The following is an 18,605-nucleotide window of genomic DNA, read 5'->3' on the forward strand; positions in this document are numbered from 1 at the left end:
ATGTCAGGATTATGATTCATACCAGGAAGATGCGTTTACATAGGATTATTCAGGATCCCCGTATAGCGCCTGGTGTTCAACACATTTTTCCAGTGCAGCATGGACGAGCAGAGCGCCACTACCGCCGCCGCCGCCGCCGCCGCCGCGACGATCGCCCAGGCCACCAAGAATGGGCAGCAGATGCTGGCACACTTGCTGGCCACGCGTACCACGTGCTGGACGAGACCAAGCACATGAACCTGAAGCCGCCGCTGCGCCCGAGCTCCAAGCTGTTCGCCGCCGACGCGCCTCCCGCGCCCAGCTCGCCGACGCGCCGCAGGATGAAGCGCTGCCGGAAGTCAACGGACTCGCCGCGGGTTTCGCCGGCAGTCACGCGCACGCCGGCGGCGCCCAGGGCCACCCCATCGTGATCCCGTACTCGCCCGAGGAGATCCAGGACACGTACTCGAAGATAGCGGCGCTCAAGGCCCAGTACATCAAGATCAGTGCCGAGCTGCTGCAGGCCGTGAAGGAGGTGGAGAAGAAGCAGGAGCCGCAGCAGGACGACAAGGTAAGAGAAGGCTGCTAGCTGTGTTGAGTGGGAGGGGTCTGACCTGTTGCTCTTGATGCTGCAGGACGCGACGGCGAAGCTCGTGCAGACGAGGAATCAGCTGCGCAAGGTGCGGAACACGCTACTATCGGCGTATGGAAGTTATGGTGGCTATGAATTCTGATGATCCTTGTGTTGTTGTGGAGAGCAGGAGGTTTATGAGAGAAACTTGGTCATGAAGGGGCTGATCGACCGGCTGCGTAACCAGCAGCACTCGATCCGGCTGATGAAGGGAGGGAGCGCGTACCCGCCGAACATTGTCATGGAGAGCGTATAGATTCGTAGCGTCGACATGCGTTCTTTCTTCAATTTAAAGCTGTGCGCTGCGCTTTCAGCATGCTGTCGACGCCTTTAATGATTGTTTTCCGCGCAGAGCTCATCTATGATTGCATTTCATCGGCAATGCAGCTTAAGCCGTAAACGGCAGGCTGCCGCTTGCCGGTAATTTCTAACTTGGTTAGCTCGCGCTGCAGTGACTGCTGAGAACTTCTCAGCTCCTGGGCGTGCGCCACGAGCTGTGTCATGCAGCGTACTCTGTGCGTTGGCAGCGCTCGATCACCAAGTCACGCTTGAGATTCCGTCCGCTGATATCGCCTGCTCCTTTCGCTTCTCACTGCTACGGGAAGCGCTCACCACGGACTGAAGCTGGTCCGTGCAAAGTGTTAGTCAGATTGTGCTCCTCCGGGTTCGCTTTAATCTACAGGTAGCTCTCCTACTTCGAAGTACCTGTTTCTAGCAGAAACACTTTGGCTGTGCAGCTCTCGATTTCGCTTGCCATCCTCACGCAACAAGTGAAACTTCGCTAAAGAGCAAAATGAACCAAGGTGTTAGTCACGAATTCATCAGTACCCGGTCATCTCGGTGCACTAACCGACTGCGACTCGCCACCATTTGCTATCTTATCCCCTCCAGCTCGTAGCAGAACCTTGTTAGCGTGTCTCGGAGAAGTGCCAGTCGCTTCTTGGTCGGAATGAGCACTGCAACCAGCTCGCGCTCGGATAGTTCTATCGCTTGGGCATGCCGACTCAGTACGCGGTAAGCATGAGCAAGCTCCGCATACTTTTGGCCACGTTTCAGTAGCATTTGGTCTCGTCCTGCTAGCTTGAGCTTCATCTGGAGTATGTCTTCGGCGAGCAGCTGCGACGTCTCGGACAGTTCTCTTATCTGTTCGTCGAGTTTGTGGCTCCTTACTCGAGCCGATATGTTGCTCTTCAGTAAATGCTAAGCATGCATATGATCTTCAGCACGCTCAACGGCAGAAGCTCGCTAGGCAAGAAAAAAAAAACCTGCTCTTCTTTGAGGCGCTGGATGAGCTGGCTCTGCTGCTCAATCGTTCCAGCCTGTTGCTCCAGTCTGCTGCTGAACGGTTCATTGACACGTTGCTGCAGTATTTGCCTCTGTATGCCGAGTTCGTTTCACTCGGGAATCATGTTGCCGCTTCTCAGTCAACTCTAGCTGCGTGGCTTCAAATTTTCTGCACGGGTGACCAGGCTGGCGGGGGCTACGCTCTGGGAGCTACGCCTATGGCGGTGGCTACCGTCAGGGCGGCTCGGGTTCTCAAGGAGGATCAGGCGGACGATCGGACCGGTACCATCCGTACTAAGCACCCGCGACACGAGAAAGCGAAGGCAGAGAACGGATTCGAGCTGCGCAACCGCAAAATGGACGTGCGCGCGATCCAGCACAATTTGTTTCCGGCTACGATGTGCTGGTTTACCCTCTTCAACCTCCTCGGCCTCGCCTTCTCCTGTTGCTATGAAATCAATACTTTTTCACCCTGCCGCCGTGTTATTGGCTGTCGCTACTCACATGTCAAATTAACTCCGTGTTTCGGGATGCTGTGAACAAGCAGTCACAAGCAGCCACAAGCATAATCGAGTGAAGGGGAATATCGTATAGAACTGTTTTGTTAGTGTTGCTCAACTGGTGTCTGCGTCACTGCAAACCAAAATACTGTATGGGTGTTGCACTCCAATAACCTGCCTAGCGTAGCCGCTTATAGTGCCAGGTTGTAGCGTCTGGCCTGGATTCGACCAAACCATAACCCGGAAGTCTGATGTTGATGTTGCCCCGGGTCCGACTCTTGACCGTCTTAGAGCCTTACAAGGAGAAAACCACGAGTCAAAAGGCTTGCCCCTTCAATTGAGCAATACAACGCCTCCCCCTTCTGCTTGTCGCCCCGGGGTACACTAGAACTCTGGCCGTCGGGTTCTCGATCGTTTTCTTCACGAACAATTGCAGATCGTGAAGTTCGCCGCCGCCTCGTCCAGTTTGCCATTCAGCGAGTATTACCATCACTACCGACCAACCCTATCCGAGGGCCGTTCAGACTGAACATGACGATGGCCTAGCTCAACTCCTCGGAGCCCAACACTGCACCTCCGATGTAGTGAAACGTCGTCCGCACTGCGGTTTGTCAATGGAGTAAGGAGCAATACTACCACGCGTAGAGCAGGCGCGAGCCATTGCAGCCAACTGCAACCCATTGGGGCGTACCCAAGCCTTGCCGATGGCGCCCACGCGGCGGTACACCAGCTCTGAGCCGCGAGCCGCTCAGTGACGTTGGCCCCGGTCCTGCAGCTCCTGCTTCGTGTACTCGCAACCCTCGTTGTAGTGGTGGTGAAGTCAAGCGCAAACTCTGAAGTGGCGACTGTAGATCCATTAATGTACAGAGGGTGGCGCCTTAGAGAGACACCTGATATATTCATCATAGACGGGGATTTTAGTATTGGCGGTTGGGGTATAAAGAACTAGTATACAATCCTATGAATTGATAGTAGTTATTAGAGGTGATCAGTTATATGCCGTCCCGCTAAGGCGCCACCTTCTGTACACGATCGCGCGTCGGATTCTTCAAAGCAGCGTTTGGCCATGTTGAATATGTAGTCCGTCAAAGTGGCGCACACATATAGCCCGAAGGCCTTCCATGCCAGGCACCCTCGACGAAGTTATGTGGCTAGAAGGTATTGAGTCGGTAAACATGCCCCCATGGCAAGTACAAGCATTATATTATTTGATTTATAAGTTGCCTAACTGCCTACCACTAAGCTACGATAACGCGATCTTCTTCAACACGATCGTGTTACCATAATTGGGTAACACGGCAATCTTACCGAGTTATGGTAACACGGTCGTCTCAATAAGTAATGATAACACGGTGTTGGAATGCATATCTGAGACCTGGTCATGGCAGTTGAGACGAAAGCTGAGAAGCAGAGAAAAGCAGGTCGTTGTATGGGAACGGGTAGGAACCCGTGAGTGTTGGTGGGAGCTCAGGCAGTGAGTAGCTAACGCTCCATCATTTCAGTCTTCATTTTATCCTTCGTAGGCACAAGGTGCTCGGATCCGGTGCAGGTTCCATTAGACGGCTATGGCTGCACGGTCGCCTAGCCGAGTTATGCACATGAGCACGCCCTATGCAGGTAGTGGTGCATGATCGATAGGAGGCATAGCATGTTCGTCGAGCGGGTCATACGCCAGTATGATCATACCGCGCGCTCTGATAGCGTCTGAACCATATTAATTAGGACGAATAGACAACGCCAATGGGAGTATGGAAACTTAAAACAAGTCATGTTGAATGACCCGGTCCAGTTAGTTCGCAAAACCCTGCATTCAGGCATGTAATACGCTGGCTTGTGGCATGTCTGTAATGTGCTCTGACACACGCACCGAATGTTATAAGGGGCCACAGGAAAATGTAATACAATCGAACAACATAATTCGCAGTTCGTTTAGAACTGTCGTTACATGGAAGTTTTTGTCAGATACCGGTACAAATCAATTTGGAGTGATCGGCCAGCTGACTTGAATTATTTATGGACTTCCATTTGATACTAGAACCAAGTGTATAGAGTACTAACCAGGTGGTCCACACAAACTTACCATCCAACTTGAAGTTTGTGGCCTAACAATCGACAACTCGGCCACGAGCTTGAAGTTTGTGGTCTAACAATCGACAGCTCGGACATCACTGTGGCTTGGAAGGAGCGAGATTGATCGACCTCATTTCCGATTTTTCTCGTTGGGGTAAGCGTCATGACTAGAAACCGCAGCCATTGCCACGGTGATGACAGCGGTACCGCTGTGTCTCGTCTCGCGGTGAGGAAGACTTGATGCAGCATCTTAGCAGCGGCCAGAGGAAGCGGCTGATCGGATGCAGTCGAGGCGTAACAGTTATGCATTGTGTGGTGAGGATACATGGGGCGCTGGCAGTGGTAAATGAAGGGACGTAAAATTCTGGAGGTTTACGTGTTAATGCTCTTGGTATTGCTAGGAGACGGAGGAGGAGGAGCTTAAGCTCTAATACTGGGATCAACTGTGCCACACAAGGTAGCCATTACGAACGGGGTGCTGGTCGAGTTGTTGAGTGCAATGAAATTAACTGTTCTCGCATTTCACGTGACGAACAGTTCGGTTGCTGCTTTTGCAGCAAGAGGGCCAGCAGAGCTAAACGTCAGTGTTTATCCCCCGCACGATTTTCCTCTCACGACGATACGTACACGGTTGAAGATAATCAATCTACTGCTGTTGTCAGTCTTCCCGGCGTGGTGAGTAGCCGTGATGGTGGTATTGACACTGGCACTAGTGCAGGTATTTGTGAAATCGAGACGATGCCCACACGATGACTTCGATACTAGAACTATTGCATCAAGGTCTCGTGCAGGGCTGGTAAAACCTGATACTTGGTTTAAACCAATATAACCTAATTTTATGTCTACAGAAAGCGTTGTCGCTGATTTAATGGCTACTATCGCTGTTTTCATGTAGTTGCCTATGCAAGGTGCATTTACAGCTTGTTGTGGAAGGATTCACGAAACAAGGAAATAGTTTTGATGCCGAAGAGCTCTGGAATGCTTGTCCATCCTCTTTCCTACGTTGATAAGCTTTGTACGGGCTTGGCGCAACATTGACGCTGCTATTTGTTGAATTATGCTGTTCTTCAGGGTACATAATAGGCCCCACGTAGGAACTTATTTTATTCTCATTAGCTGACGTCTCCAGTGGGGCGGCTTTTCTCGTCGGGATTTCATGCAATCCGGTGGCCTTTCGTACCGTAAATCAGATTTGTCCTTCTTTTATTCTCGGGTCAGCTACAGTTGCTACTTCGCCTTCACGGCGACACCCAAACTGGCCAATCTCTTACTGGAGCTCTACGCTGGAAGCGTACCTGATCGACAATCCAGGCTGCATCTCAATAACTTAAATACCTGTTAATTACACGCACCGGTCCTCCGCCTTCGGCGTTGGATTCCTTGGCATATGCCAGAAAGGATCGTTGGGGAGGAATGTAAAACTATAAAATGCTTTGCTTAAAGTGTACTAAGACCTAACAAACTGCACACACGACACGCTTTTAATGCTCTTACATATCACCCGATCTTGATGAAGATTTCTAGCCTTACGAACTGCGACCTCCCCCGGGACGCTTGTCGCCCGGGTAAGCTAGTATGTTGTTCGACATATTATGTGCCACAAGCACACAGTACCGGTAAGTGCTCGTGGCAGCAATGGCGCCGAAGTACTTTCGTGCACTTTCGAGCACTGCACGAAACAGCCCTACAGTAGCGCCAACGCTTTCGTCGAGATCTTGCGAATCCGCTCCTGCCTCATTCGTGAAGTTGCCGCCTCGAACTCACAGCTCAAGTGATGTGGCTGCAGCACCGTCTCGGACTCGCGGCGGCGGCGACCGTCACCCTGCTCTCTTCCCCTGCAGCGGCCGCCGAGCCTCGCTGCTTCCCTGCTGATTTCCTCTTCGGGTCGGCCACCGCGTCGTACCAGGTGGAGGGCGCGTGGAACGAGGACGGCCGCACTCCGAGCATTTGGGACGACTTTTGTCGTGAACAGCCTGGCTTCGAGTGCGCCAACGTCGACGACTTCTACCACCGCTATGCGGACGACATCAAGCTCATGGGGGAGACGGGACTCCAGTCCTTCCGCTTCTTCGTCTCGTGGTCGCGCATAATGAACTGGGACCCGGAAGCGCGACGCATGCGCCCACGCCCCCGGTCTCGTCTTCTACCACGCGTTGCTTGACAGGTTGGTTGAGAGCGGCATCTCTCCGATTTTTACCATTTACCACTGGGACCTGCCCACGAAGCTGCACAACAAGCTCACCCCTCAGGGATGGCTCAACCCGGAGATCATCGACCACTTCGTGGAGTACTCGACGCAGCTGTACAACGAATTCGGCGACAAGGTCGACTTCTGGACCACCTTCAACGAGCCACTTCCTTCGTCGTGTACGGCTACAACACGGGTCTGCACCCGCCAGGATTCCACGACTCGCCCACGCTGGTCTACGAGGTGGCGCACAATGTGCTCCTGTCACACGCGTACTCCGTGCAACGGTTCAGGGAGCTCAATCGAGTGGTGTTGTCCAGCCTAAAGCGTATGGGTATCGTACTCAATGCCAATCAGTTCTACCCTCTTCGGGAGAACAACATTGAAGATGCAGAAGCTGCGGAGCGCGCGATGAACTTCAAGTTTGGCTGGTAGCTGCTGCCCCTCACCTCCGGCGACTACCCGCCCGTCATGCGCGAGCGAGTCGGTGAGCGTTTGCCTCGCTTCACGGCCGAGCAGACCGCTCTAGTCAAGGTCTCGTACGACGTGCTGATGTTAAACCACTACTTCGCTCGCACCTATTTTCACGGAACATGGCTACAATCTGATTACGCGGATCCTGTACACTACCATCGGCCCTTGCCGCCGCTATCGATGCCGCCCGCAGCCATGGCCAAGGCCATCATCTCGTCGATCCTGGAGGCGCAGCTGGGCAAGTATGTGGCCGGCCTGCGCAGCGACTCGCTGGTCGTGGGGCTGTGGAGTGGCGAGCTGGAGCTGCGCGACCTGTCACTAAAGCCGCATTCGCTGGCCGAGCTGCAGCTGCCCGTAGCCGTGACCAGCGGCCGCGTGGGCCGCGTGCTGGTGCGCCTGCCCTGGAACCAGTTGGCAGCGCCAGCATGGCCATCACTCTCGAGGGCGTGTTGGCGCTCGTGGTGCCCAACACGGAGCCGCGCAGCGCGGCCGAGAAGAATCAGCTGGAGCTGCTGCGCCAGCACCGCCGCTTCGCCGCGCGCGTTGGCCCAGGTCAGGAGCAGCACGAGCAGCAGAAGCCCGAGGAGGACGAGGGCACCTTCGTCTCGAGACTCACGGCCCGCATCGTGGCCAACCTGCAGGTGACGCTGCGGGACGTGCATCTGATCCCCCACGCCCACATCACCGCCAAATGCGCTGGTCGTCAGTACAGAAGGCGCTGCTGGAGCAAAAATTGTACGTCGAGGCTTTCAGGACGGAGGTGCGCAACGATTCGCCATTGGACCCCTCGACGAGGCAGGGCAAGTTCAAGCAGCGATATGAAGAAATCTACCCGCTGGATGTGGTGCTACTGTTACGCGACGTTGCCGAAGCCGCCGAGAAGTACGACCGCAGAAGTGTTGTCGATGCGAAATTGAAGGTGGCGTGGGCGCTCGTTGCGCGAGGCACCGGAGCCCCACCGTGCACCGCGAAAGCGCACGAGAGCAGCTCCCGACAGTTGATATCGAAGCCGTTGGGCGTGCCATCCTTAAAAGCCGCAATCAAGGCACGCTCGCTGTCCGAGAACCGGTACGTGAGGGCCACTTGCGATGATACATCCAGCGCTCAGAGGTCATAATCGGACGCATCCATTTCGACTACAATATCGGGTACTGGGAGAGCATTGAAGTATTCTAGCGACACGCCGTTCAGGCGGGGAGTGTGGAGCACACACCACCACCATATCAGGTCTTGTTGCATGTCCGGCGTAATCGGAACACGCTGAAACCGCTGAAGATAACTTTCGCGTCGGCGCAGACGCTGGAGAAACGGCCGTGCAGCACGGATGCATGTTGCGACGTGCCGGAGGCTACCCATCAGCGACCGGTAGGCTTGCCTTGAAAGAGATGAAGCAGAGTACGCAGCCGCCACAATATTGCGTGCCTTGATTATCTTCTCCGTTGGCATCGAGACCGTTTCCGCCACCGTGTCGAACATGAGGCCCAGTACACGTTGGCGCGTGTTCCAGTCGGTGAACTTCTTAGTGTTGATAGCGTCAGCTCCCAGGACTGCTACCATAGCGTACCGTAGGGACCGATCAACGTCCTCGCAGGAGGTGCCAATGTCCGCAGCCACATTGATGTGGTCGTTAACCCAGTGATAATTGAAGACACCACCCGGGTACTCGCCAGTCGTGTGTGAACCGTGCACGCAAGCGACAGCACCACCAGCAATCTCGTAGAAACCCGGTGGTCCAGTCCAACCGAATGGCGCAGCGAGCTCGATCACGATGACATCGTCCTCCTCGATGTGGTCGCCGAAAAGATACACGCTGTTGCTGTGAATGCTGATGTTGCGGAAAGCAGACGCCACATCACCAGCCATCACACACACCCGGGTCCTTGGGTGAGCGTGCTTGGACCTCAGGATTTCGGCCGCCACCGCGTAGCAGTGAGTGTACTCCGGCTTGGTGATGCTGTCCTGATCCGTGTAGTCGTTGATGGAAGTGCCTTCGGGGTATGACAGATCGTGGATCGTCCTACCCGACACGTTTGCGTCCTCATTGCCCTTGCCCACCACCCCGAAGGGGCTGATAATAATCTCGGGCCATTGCTTGAGGAGATCGCGGTCAAGTACGAGGCACCGCCCAGCATCCTGCTCCTTGCGAATGTTCTTGCGGAGCACATTAAGGCGATCTCGCGCCGACCCGTGATTTGGTGGCCGCTGTACCTGCCGTGCAGGTGGCTTGCTTAGCCGAACTTCAACGCCGCCCTGCACGATTCTCTGGAGCTCTTCCAGATGTGCGTAACCCTTGCATACTTCGTTCAGTACGCCTGGGACCAGGTTCTTGTTAGGCCGGTACTCATCAGCCGTCTGTCCGCGCACCAGCTCCACAAAGGCTGGCAGTATCATGCCCGACTGCCGTGCATATTCCGATAGCGCCTTTTGCAACGGGGTGTCCAGAAGGAACTCGGGTCCCGCCGCGCCTGGTCGCGACAGCGAATAATTGTCCGACCGCAGCGCGATGCCATATTTTGCCATAGCTTGAGCCAGAGTAGCTCTCCGAGACATCCGCAGTAAATCGCTCCGGGCACGGGCGTTCAGGTGCATGCCTGCAGCGGTCTTGACGCAGAGACGGAGCGCAGGTAGTTTGGCCGCGGCGCGATATCGTTGCGCAACTTGGCTTCTTCTAGAAGATGGCCCGTACTTCCTTGGTCCGGGGTACACGATGCCGACCCCGGCGAGCGAGTCGCAGCGCTTCTCAACTCACTCCCATGTGATATTGGACACCTAACATCTTGTGGCGTAGTACCCCGCGGAAGAAGTGGGCGTGCCGGGCGCCGGAGGAATAAGGCGCCGGGACGCGAGTGATGGACTTCGACGCGGCTGATGGAACGCGACGTGGATGGATGGGCGACGCAGGGCCGAGCTCGACGGGAAAGTCGGCGTGGGTGATGGGCCGTGAGACACGGTGCCAGAATCCAGTGCGACGCGTAATCATCCGACGGGTCGACCAGGGCGCCCGGTTCTGTAAAACGCGCCGACCCTAAACCCCGCCGAGCAAAACGCGCCCTAACCCCCGCCGACCAAAACGCGCCGAGGTAAGATCTTGATTGCGCCACGTAAATCAGGTTGAAGCACGGTAGTGCAAGCACGACAGAAGTAAGGATAGGCACAGAACGGTAGGCTTAGCAAGCGGTAGTACAGAGTAGCCAGTAGCAAGGACATAGGATAGGGTAAGGACTCAGTCCCGAAATTTATCTGAACCACAAAGACCTCCCGTCTTCTCCGAGGTTCCAGGGGAACCACCAAGCGCCGGCAAGTAGAGCCGCCTCGATATCGCGGCCCCCCGTCGTTTGCTGGTTCGGGTGCTCACCCCCCACAGACCCGTGCTGGAACAAAGGCACGTTAAACGTATACCGTTTAGGTGGGCGCCCGATAACGCGGTGCCTAGGCGAAGGACCGCACTGGCCTGATAACCGCCGTGTACAAGACCCCCGTGTAGGCCCGATAACGCCACACAAGCCCCAGGAAACGCCGGCCCGATAACGCCGCACGACCGACGCGAACGCCGAGGCAACGCCGGCCCGATAACGCCGCACGCCCAAGGCTCGACGCCCTACGACAAGGAACAAGCGTCAACACAAGAACCCCCAACTCCGAAGCCTGCGAAGACTTGGGCCTGTATTTCGAAGATACGCTACTCCAACAACCGGGAATAATTTGCTCGGCGCGACCGCTATCCAGACGCGCCGAGTTTGTGCTAGATCGCATTCGCGAGATTTCTGCGAGGGCGCTACTACACAATGATGCCGCGACCCGGAGTACTACTTCGAATGACGGGCCAACGATCGAAGAGGCATCGGAGGCAGGTGCGCAGTCGGCTGGAAGGTCGCCAACCGCAAGAGAGCACAGTGAGAGACCTGTCGCCTCGTGGAGCTCTGAGGGAACCTTCACGACAGGCCACGGGGCCAGCGACGACCAGGAGGGCTACGAAGAACAGTTTGCCGTTCCCGATGCGGCTCCCGACGAGGGAGCCGCGAAGGGCCGCGACGCAAGTCGCGGTCCTACCGGTCGGAAGCCTGCAAAAGCCGACGACCAACAACAACCCACCGCCAAGGCAAACACGAAGCGCAAGTCACCCAAGAGGAAGAATAGGAAATTGCGCGCGCCGGACTCGGCGGAGGAGTCGCTGTCCAAGCCGCAAGGCAAGAACACGGGACGTCAGTACACCGTCGAGGAGGTACGGTACGTCGTGGCGCGCACGGTGCTCTTCCGTCTGCTAGAACTAGACCCCATCTCGGTCTTCCTCAAGCCCATGCTGATGAGCAACTTCACAGGCCCCGTCGTGGCGCCGGACTTCGATAGTCTCACCAGCGGTGCCCACGCCTCGCCGACTCTCTTCCAGATGCTGCGTGACTCGAGGTTCGTGCTGAGGGCTTTCGAGATGGAGAGGCTGTGCGATTGGGACCTCAAATCTTGGTTACGTGCGATTCGCGTCGTGCAGGAGCCCTTGACGATTCTCGCCGGATCCGTCAAACAAGACGCGACGAGTTCCGCGACGGGCCAAGACGCGCCGAGCCCCTCGGCGGGTCCAGCCCAGACTTCGACGACCACGCCCTCGCCTCCACCTCGATACCAATCGAGCGTGGACTCCGACAGCAGTTTCGAGTCGCCCAAGCGCATGCCCATGAACCGGCCGCCGCGCATCATGCAGCTACCCGCGGCGCCCACACGCACAGAGGTGACGAAACCCGCCGAGGAGGTGCTTCCCAAGGCCTTGAGAGAATCTATCATCAGGCTGATGCAGACGACAGTGATGAACACCCCGCGCGCCGACACGGCCGCAATTTCGACGGGGCCGAAGCCGCCCTCGAATCCCACACCCACGGTGGCTCGCCCCCAGGAGGCAGCGGATGTCGCCATGGAGTCGGTCAGTTCGCGTTCTTCGACGAGGTCCAGAACTCGACGCGACGCGGACGAGGCCACGATGACCTGTTCGACTTGGACATCGGAGTGCCAAGAACCGCGGCCGCCGTCTCGACGGCGACAGCCGGCGGCGTAGCCCTCGCCCGCGTACGCCTCTCAGCATCTTCCGAACTGAAAGAGTTCTCGGGACGGGACGCCAGCGAAGAGAAAGCCAGACTGTGGCTCAACCGTCTGAAGTCCGCCGCGCGGCGCGACGGGATGACGGGCGAAGAAGTGTGCGGGCAGTTCAGCGATCTAATGAGCGGTCCTGCGCGCCAATGGTATCTCCAGTTGCCCAGGAAGGTCAAGAAATCATGGACCGAGCTGATGGAGCAATTCCGGGTGCAGTACTGCGGCAAGGGCGTGTCAATGGCCAGTCGCTACTACCATGCGGCTCAGCGCCCCGACGAGACCCCTCTGGATTACTTGTACCGGCTCAACGTCGCGGGCATGAGGGCCAACACCCCATACGCCGAGGGCACGACTGAAGAGAAGCGCGAACACGTCGAGCATTTCATCCGGACGCTGAACACGCAGGAGGCCGAACTCGCCTCGCGTCTCACGCTGATGGAGGTCGCCGACTCCGAGGCGCTGGAGAAGAAGCTGCGTGCCCGACAACGTCGATTGGTTCACCAGAAAAAGACTCTCTTCGGCTCAAACAAGTTCCGCCAAAAGGCGCCGACCCCGCCGACTCAGCCGGCGCGCGCCGTGCATACGATTCACGTCGCGTCGGACGAGTACGACTCGGAACGCGAAAGTTGCGACAGCGACGATCGCCAGTACGACCAAGACGAGGCGGACGAAGAACGCGCCAAGTTGTTCGTCGCGGGACAGGCCCCGCCGGGAGAGCCGGCGCGTCGCAACTTCGATCCCGACGACTCGGGACGCGACCGCCCGCGGTGTCGCCACTGTGGTTCACGTCGCCACGCCGAAGGAGACTGCTGGAAGTTGTTGACGTGTCAGAAGTGTGGTGGCCAGCACCCGACGGAGCGATGCTTGAGGGTGTTCAAGGCCTGCGGTGACGTGCACTAAGCCGGAGAATGCCCGATGGAGGAGTTCTTCAACCAATTGCGCCAGTGGTTTGACCCGAATAAACACGCGGTAATGCTGCCGCCGACCCCCGAGAAGATGTTAAACTAGGACGCTCGCTGGCTTGGGAACCAGTACGAGACGAGCGACCTGTTTCCGTCTATGCATATGTGACCAAGAAGTCGCGAGAGGTGGTTAGTGAGAGCCCGACTTCCCTGAATGATAATACATGTGAATCCAACCCGGAACGTACCACGCAAGAACGCGCGCCGCGAATCTCGGCGGTCCGACGTACGACGGACGACGAGTTTGCACGTGAACCACCCCTGGACGAGATCGACTTGCAACCAGGAGAGCGACGCGGATACTGGAAACATTACGCGCCGCACAAGTGGTACAAGCAGGCCAAGATTCATGGAAAGCTGAACAACTGCCGTGCTGTGTTATTGCTCGACACAGGTGCCGAGGTGTCCATCCTGGACACCACCTTTGCTTGTGAGGTAGGCTGCCTGATTGACACGGAGATCACGCAAGAGTGTGTGGGAATTCGTGATGAGACATATTACACGGTGGGGAGAACCAGAGTCAAGATTACCTTGGCTGGGAACTTGGTGTACTACATGCACCTGTGGGTCGGCGACTTGGTCGGCCAACACGCAATCCTGGGAATGAACTTCATGGTGCCCGCTGGAGTGCGCATCGACACTGCGGATGGCACGGCGTGCCTCCCCGATGAGGTGCATATCCAGATGATCGGACGAAGACCGCTATACGGCGCACGGATGCACCCGATCAACGTCTAGACGCCTGTGAGGCTCGAACCACGAGACACGCATGAAGTCTTGCTGAGGCCGGATCGAAATGCGCTGTTCCTGTGGGTGACACGGGCAGAGTCGTGGGTGACTACCTTTGTCAAGGGGAGAGTCGGAAAGAAAACGTACCTGCGTGTCACGAACATCGGAGACGCAGCGATAACCCTCGACGCGCATGAAACGCTTGGGTGGTGGACGCCGTCTGACGGCCAGCCTCGGAACCGTGGATTCGTCCGACTGGGCTCCACCCGGTACCAGCAGTGGCAGAATCTGGCGTACGGCGCGACGCGCGACGCGGAGGAGAACTGGATCCCAGCCGAGCTCGACGGATCGATGACGGATCGCCCCTCATACCCGACGCCTAAGCCATCTTGCGCCCGGAGCCGAGACAACTCGGAACGCGACGCGCCGTGGCCCCAGTGTTGGCGGCTGTCGCGGAAGCGCTGAAGGGAAGGGGGGTAGACTTGCCACCCGACGACCACAAGCCGGATACGGACGAGGAGGCGGTGGAAAGCGAACCCGATATGCCTCCGACTGTGGCTGGAAGCGCTGCGATGGAAGAATCGCCGGAGTCGGAACTCGCCGAGCCAAAACTCGACGGACCAAACCCCGCCGAGCCGAATTTCGGCGAGGCGAAACCTGATGAGCAGGAGGAAGACGACGCAGTCCTCATCCACGAGGGGTCCGACCTCTTCGTAGAGGATCTCGAGTCTGAGATGGCAGTGCTGCCAGACCTCTCGCTGACCGCCGAGGTGAAGAACGAGGACTTGAAGGTCGGCATGCCGACTGGACTCCCGCCCGAGGAAGCCGCGAGACAAGAAACGCGGCTACGCCAAATCATCTGGAAGCGACGGAAGTGGTTGATCGGCAAAGGCAACGCCTTGCCGCCGGCCGCCCTGGGTGTTGTCTGTGACATCGACGTGGGCGACGCAAAACCCGTCGCGCAACGCGTCCGGAAAATCCCGCCGCAGTTTCGAGAGAAGGTCGCCGGCTTGATCAAAGGGCTGCTGAGCGCGAAGATGATCCAGAAGTCGAAGTCGCCGTGGGCGTCGCCCATTGTCGTGATCATAAAGAAGAACGGCGTCGATATCCGGCTTTGCATTGACTACAGGCTCATCAACGGGCTGACACAGTTGATGATTTACCTCATGCCGCTCGTCAACGACTTGCTCGAAGACTTGGACAAGTATCTGTGGTACTGCTCCATCGACATGGCGAGCGGCTTCTGGGTCGTCCCCATGACAGACCGGGCCCGGCTCACCTCAGCCTTCATCACGCCGATGGGACTGTACGAATGTCTGCGTATGCCGTTCGGCCTGTGCAACGCGCCGCAGATTTACCAACGCTTGATCGACAACGCGCTCTACGGGTTCATGAAGCTGTCTCCGAATGGCAGCACTCGGTACGTCTTTGAAGACGGCGAACCGGTGAAGCCAGGTATTCACTCCGTTCTGGGACGGAGGTCGTAGATCGACGACATCCTCATCGGGGGTACGTCGTGGGACGACCTGTGCGAGAAGATCGAACGCTTGCTGGATGTCTGCGAGCAGTGGCACTTGTCCATCAGTGTCGAGAAGAGCGAGTGGGGCATGTCCAAGGGCGACTACCTGGGCCACCGAGTCTCAGGACTCGGTCTCGAGGCGAAGCCGAAGAATCTGGAGTCACTGACGTCGCTCGAGTTCCCGCGCACGCTCAAGGGCCTGCAATCGTTCTTGGGTAGCCTCAATTACTACCACCGGTTCATTGCAGACTTTGCGGTGTACGCAACCGCGCTGTATTCGCTGACGGAGACCGACTTCAGCGAGTACGTCACGCATCCAGAAGTCCGCGGACATGAGAAGTGGACGCACGCGACGCGCGCCTTCGACGCGCCCAAGGCAAAACTCGCCGAGACCCCAATGTTGAAGCACTTCGACGCGAACCGAGAATCCGTCGTGATCGTGTACGCCAGCGACTGGGCCATCTCAGAGTGCTCACGCAGGTCCACGACGAAGTGTACATGCCTGTGAAGTTCACCAGTCGTACGTTGAAGCCCAACGAGCTGAACTACGACATCGTCGAAAAGGAGATCTTGGCCCTGTTGCGCGTCTTAAACGAGTGCTACACGATGCTAGCAGGGAGACCGGTCCGCGTCTTGACACGTCACACGACACTCGCCTGGTTGTCCCGGTCCAAAGGACTACAGGGGCGACTGTCACAGTGGGCCGCGATCCTCTCGCCGTGGAAGTTGGAAATCTGCCGATCCATGAAGGGAGAAGAAGAACTCCTCGGCGCGCTGGCCGCGAGCATTACCCCGCGAGCCTTCGTCGACGCGGCGCTAGAAGAGATCGCCCCACGGAGACGGGCGTCCAGCATTGTAGTCATTCCAGTCCCCGACGTGGCGCGCGACGAGGTCTTGCACGTTTTGAGCTTTGACGGATCGGCCAAGGCGAAGCGAGAAGGCGGAGCATACAGTGCCGTCATTTGGCAGCTGCCGAACTGGGAGATCGTGCGCGCCGCGTCGGGATATGCGACGGACCTCACGGTCAACGGGAGCTCGACGACGTCACCCGACTCGTCGTATGCGGAGACTCCAACCTTGTCATCAGGCAGATGCGGGACGAGATGGACTGCAAGTTCCCGGGGCTGAAGCTGCTGCGACAAAAGACGCGAAACGCACTCCAGGCATGGCCGCGCCACGAACTCTTCCACGTAGGACGAGACTGGAACGCGAGTGCCGACATGCTAGCTGGACATGCTCTGCAGCGTCAAGGAGGCCACAACGCGCACAGCCCCGAAGAGATTCAAGATCTGAAGACGCTGAATCGCTTGGAAGAACTCATCCGACCACGGGCATCGAGTCCCGGGATGGCGTCTCCAGCGAGTCCCGACGCGGATAATCTCGACGCAGAAAACCTGGACTCGGAAAATCGCGACGCGAAAACGCGCGGCGCAAATGACCCCGCCGGGAAGGCCATGGACGCGGGACGCGGGACAGCACAAGTCCGCGCTGTGACGACGCGCTCGGCTGCCGCACGCACGACAAAACGTAGGGTCCGACCTCCAGAAGTCCTGGAGGAGCTGGTGGTGCAACGACTGCGCCTGGACTGCATCCGTGTCGCCCAGGACGAAGAGGTCTGGATCGTCAACCTCAATAAGTATCTCCGCGGCGACGTCGGAGACCTATCTCGGCGCGAGGTGAAGAACTGCCAAAAGCTTGCGCCTCAGTACGAAGAGGGCGAAGGCGGGCTGCTCTACTACCAGCCGAGAAGCGACGATTCCGCCGAGGATCGCGATGTGATGATGAAGCTGGTGATCCTAGAGACTCTTCGGGAAGATGTACTCCACCACTGTCACGCGAGCCTGGAAGGCGGACACCAGGGTATTGGCCGCACGTACCAACGCGTAAGGCGCCACTTCCATTGGCCAGGGATCTTCAGAAGCGTCCAGCGCTACGTCGGCGAATGCACCGACTGCGAGACCGGAAAGGGTCGGCCGACCATCCAGGGCGAGTTGCCGGGCAACATCGTCGCGACGTACCCGTTCCAGGTCATTGCCATGGACCATATTCCGTCGTTGCCGGCATCCTACAAAGGCAACACAGAGCTGTTAGTCTGCGTCGACCTCTTCACGGGGTTCGTCGTGGTCAAAGCGAATGCAACACGAACCGCGCAGACGGTGGCCGAGGCGTACGAGGAGGCGGTGTTCAGACGCTTCGGCGCGAGCGAGGCTATCCGCCACGACCGCGAGCCGGGCTTCATGTCCGGCTTCTTCAAGGCGTTCAGCAAACTCATGGGTCAGAGACAGCGAGCGACGCTTGCTTATCGTCCCCAAGCCAACGGTGCTGCAGAACGGATGGTGCAGACGGTTACAAGAGCGATCAAGATGTACATCGCAGACGTCGACCAACGCGACTGGGACGAATACGCCGAGCGTCTTACCTTCGCGCTAAACACGTCGCATGACCGGACGAGGAATGAAACCCCGTTCTTCTTAGTGCACGGCTGGGATCCTCGAGCAACGCTGGAAGCGACGCTGGCCGTCGGGAACACGTCGACCCGGGACGCCGAGGCGAGGCGGTGGAGGCTCCGTATCCAGCGACACTACAAGGTGGCAAGGGCACAAGCGTTGGAGTTAGTCCGAGAAGCCGTCGAAGAGAGAGCGCGTCGACAAACTGAAAATGCGACGTGACATGAGATCGCGACGGGCTCGCAAGTTTGGCTGTACCTGGATCGGGTGAAGCCGGGGTATGCGCGCAAACTCGCGCACATGCGGCACGGACCCTTCCGCGTCGCCGAGCTGGTCAGCGCGTTCGCAGTGCGCCTCGAGACGACGGGTACGCCCTATCAGCTGTACCCCATCGTCCACATCTCCAAGCTGAAGCCCGTCCGGGAATTCCCGTCGCGACCCGCGACGCAGATGACGGTGCCGGCCGAGGAGCGCTTCGACTTCGACGAGGAGCTCTTGCCGGAGGATAGCTGGGAAGCCACGCGCGAGCTGGAAGACGACGTCTTCGAGGTCGAGAAGATCGTGAATGTGCGCGAGGGGCGGGCTACCCGGTATGGGCGCACGCGACGCGAGTTCGAAGTCAAATGGAAAGGCTACCCGGACACGACGTGGGTCGACGAGCTCGATCTGAATTGCGGCGGGTTGCTGTACGACTTCCTGCGCCAGCGCACGGGACGCAACCGGTTCGAGGCGATGCAGTCGCA

The 18,605-nt window shown here is 57.7% G+C and overlaps 5 protein-coding genes across 5 annotated transcripts; 4 read left to right on the top strand and 1 right to left on the bottom strand.

The window, feature by feature from the left end:
- Positions 1–169: 169 nt before the first annotated feature.
- Positions 170–866, top strand: PHYSODRAFT_320374 (hypothetical protein; the record flags this gene model as incomplete). Its single annotated transcript, XM_009541693.1, has 4 exons — positions 170–271; positions 302–550; positions 615–659; positions 741–866. The coding sequence occupies 4 exons, from the start codon at positions 170–172 to the stop codon at positions 864–866; spliced, it is 522 nt and encodes a 173-aa protein (XP_009539988.1).
- A 4,673-nt stretch (positions 867–5,539) lies between these two features.
- Positions 5,540–5,812, top strand: PHYSODRAFT_358110 (hypothetical protein). Its single transcript, XM_009541694.1, is given in 2 exon segments — positions 5,540–5,578; positions 5,591–5,812. 1 exon segment carries the CDS (start codon positions 5,621–5,623, stop codon positions 5,804–5,806), a length of 186 nt encoding a protein of 61 aa, XP_009539989.1. The 5' UTR covers positions 5,540–5,578; positions 5,591–5,620; the 3' UTR covers positions 5,807–5,812.
- Positions 5,813–6,238: 426 nt separating this feature from the next.
- PHYSODRAFT_253692 (hypothetical protein) lies at positions 6,239–7,087 on the top strand (the record flags this gene model as incomplete). The annotated part of the gene is made up of 2 exons (XM_009541695.1): positions 6,239–6,595; positions 7,040–7,087. The coding sequence occupies 2 exons, from the start codon at positions 6,239–6,241 to the stop codon at positions 7,085–7,087; spliced, it is 405 nt and encodes a 134-aa protein (XP_009539990.1).
- Positions 7,088–8,349: 1,262 nt separating this feature from the next.
- PHYSODRAFT_343161 (hypothetical protein) lies at positions 8,350–9,715 on the bottom strand (the record flags this gene model as incomplete). The annotated part of the gene is made up of 2 exons (XM_009541696.1): positions 8,350–8,425; positions 8,526–9,715. 2 exons carry the CDS (start codon positions 9,713–9,715, stop codon positions 8,350–8,352), a joined length of 1,266 nt encoding a protein of 421 aa, XP_009539991.1.
- A 1,196-nt stretch (positions 9,716–10,911) lies between these two features.
- PHYSODRAFT_260080 (hypothetical protein) lies at positions 10,912–12,170 on the top strand (the record flags this gene model as incomplete). Its single annotated transcript, XM_009541697.1, has 2 exons — positions 10,912–10,996; positions 11,068–12,170. The coding sequence occupies 2 exons, from the start codon at positions 10,912–10,914 to the stop codon at positions 12,168–12,170; spliced, it is 1,188 nt and encodes a 395-aa protein (XP_009539992.1).
- Between the last annotated feature and the right edge of the window lie 6,435 nt (positions 12,171–18,605).

The sequence above is a fragment of the Phytophthora sojae genome (assembly GCF_000149755.1).
Source record: "Phytophthora sojae unplaced genomic scaffold PHYSOscaffold_29, whole genome shotgun sequence".
Lineage (NCBI taxonomy): Eukaryota > Oomycota > Peronosporomycetes > Peronosporales > Peronosporaceae > Phytophthora > Phytophthora sojae.

Coding starts and splice junctions, on each gene's coding strand:
- PHYSODRAFT_358110 (XM_009541694.1), top strand. CDS start 5,621: ATGCAATCCGGTGGCCTTTCGTACCGTAAATCAGATTTGTCCTTCTTT.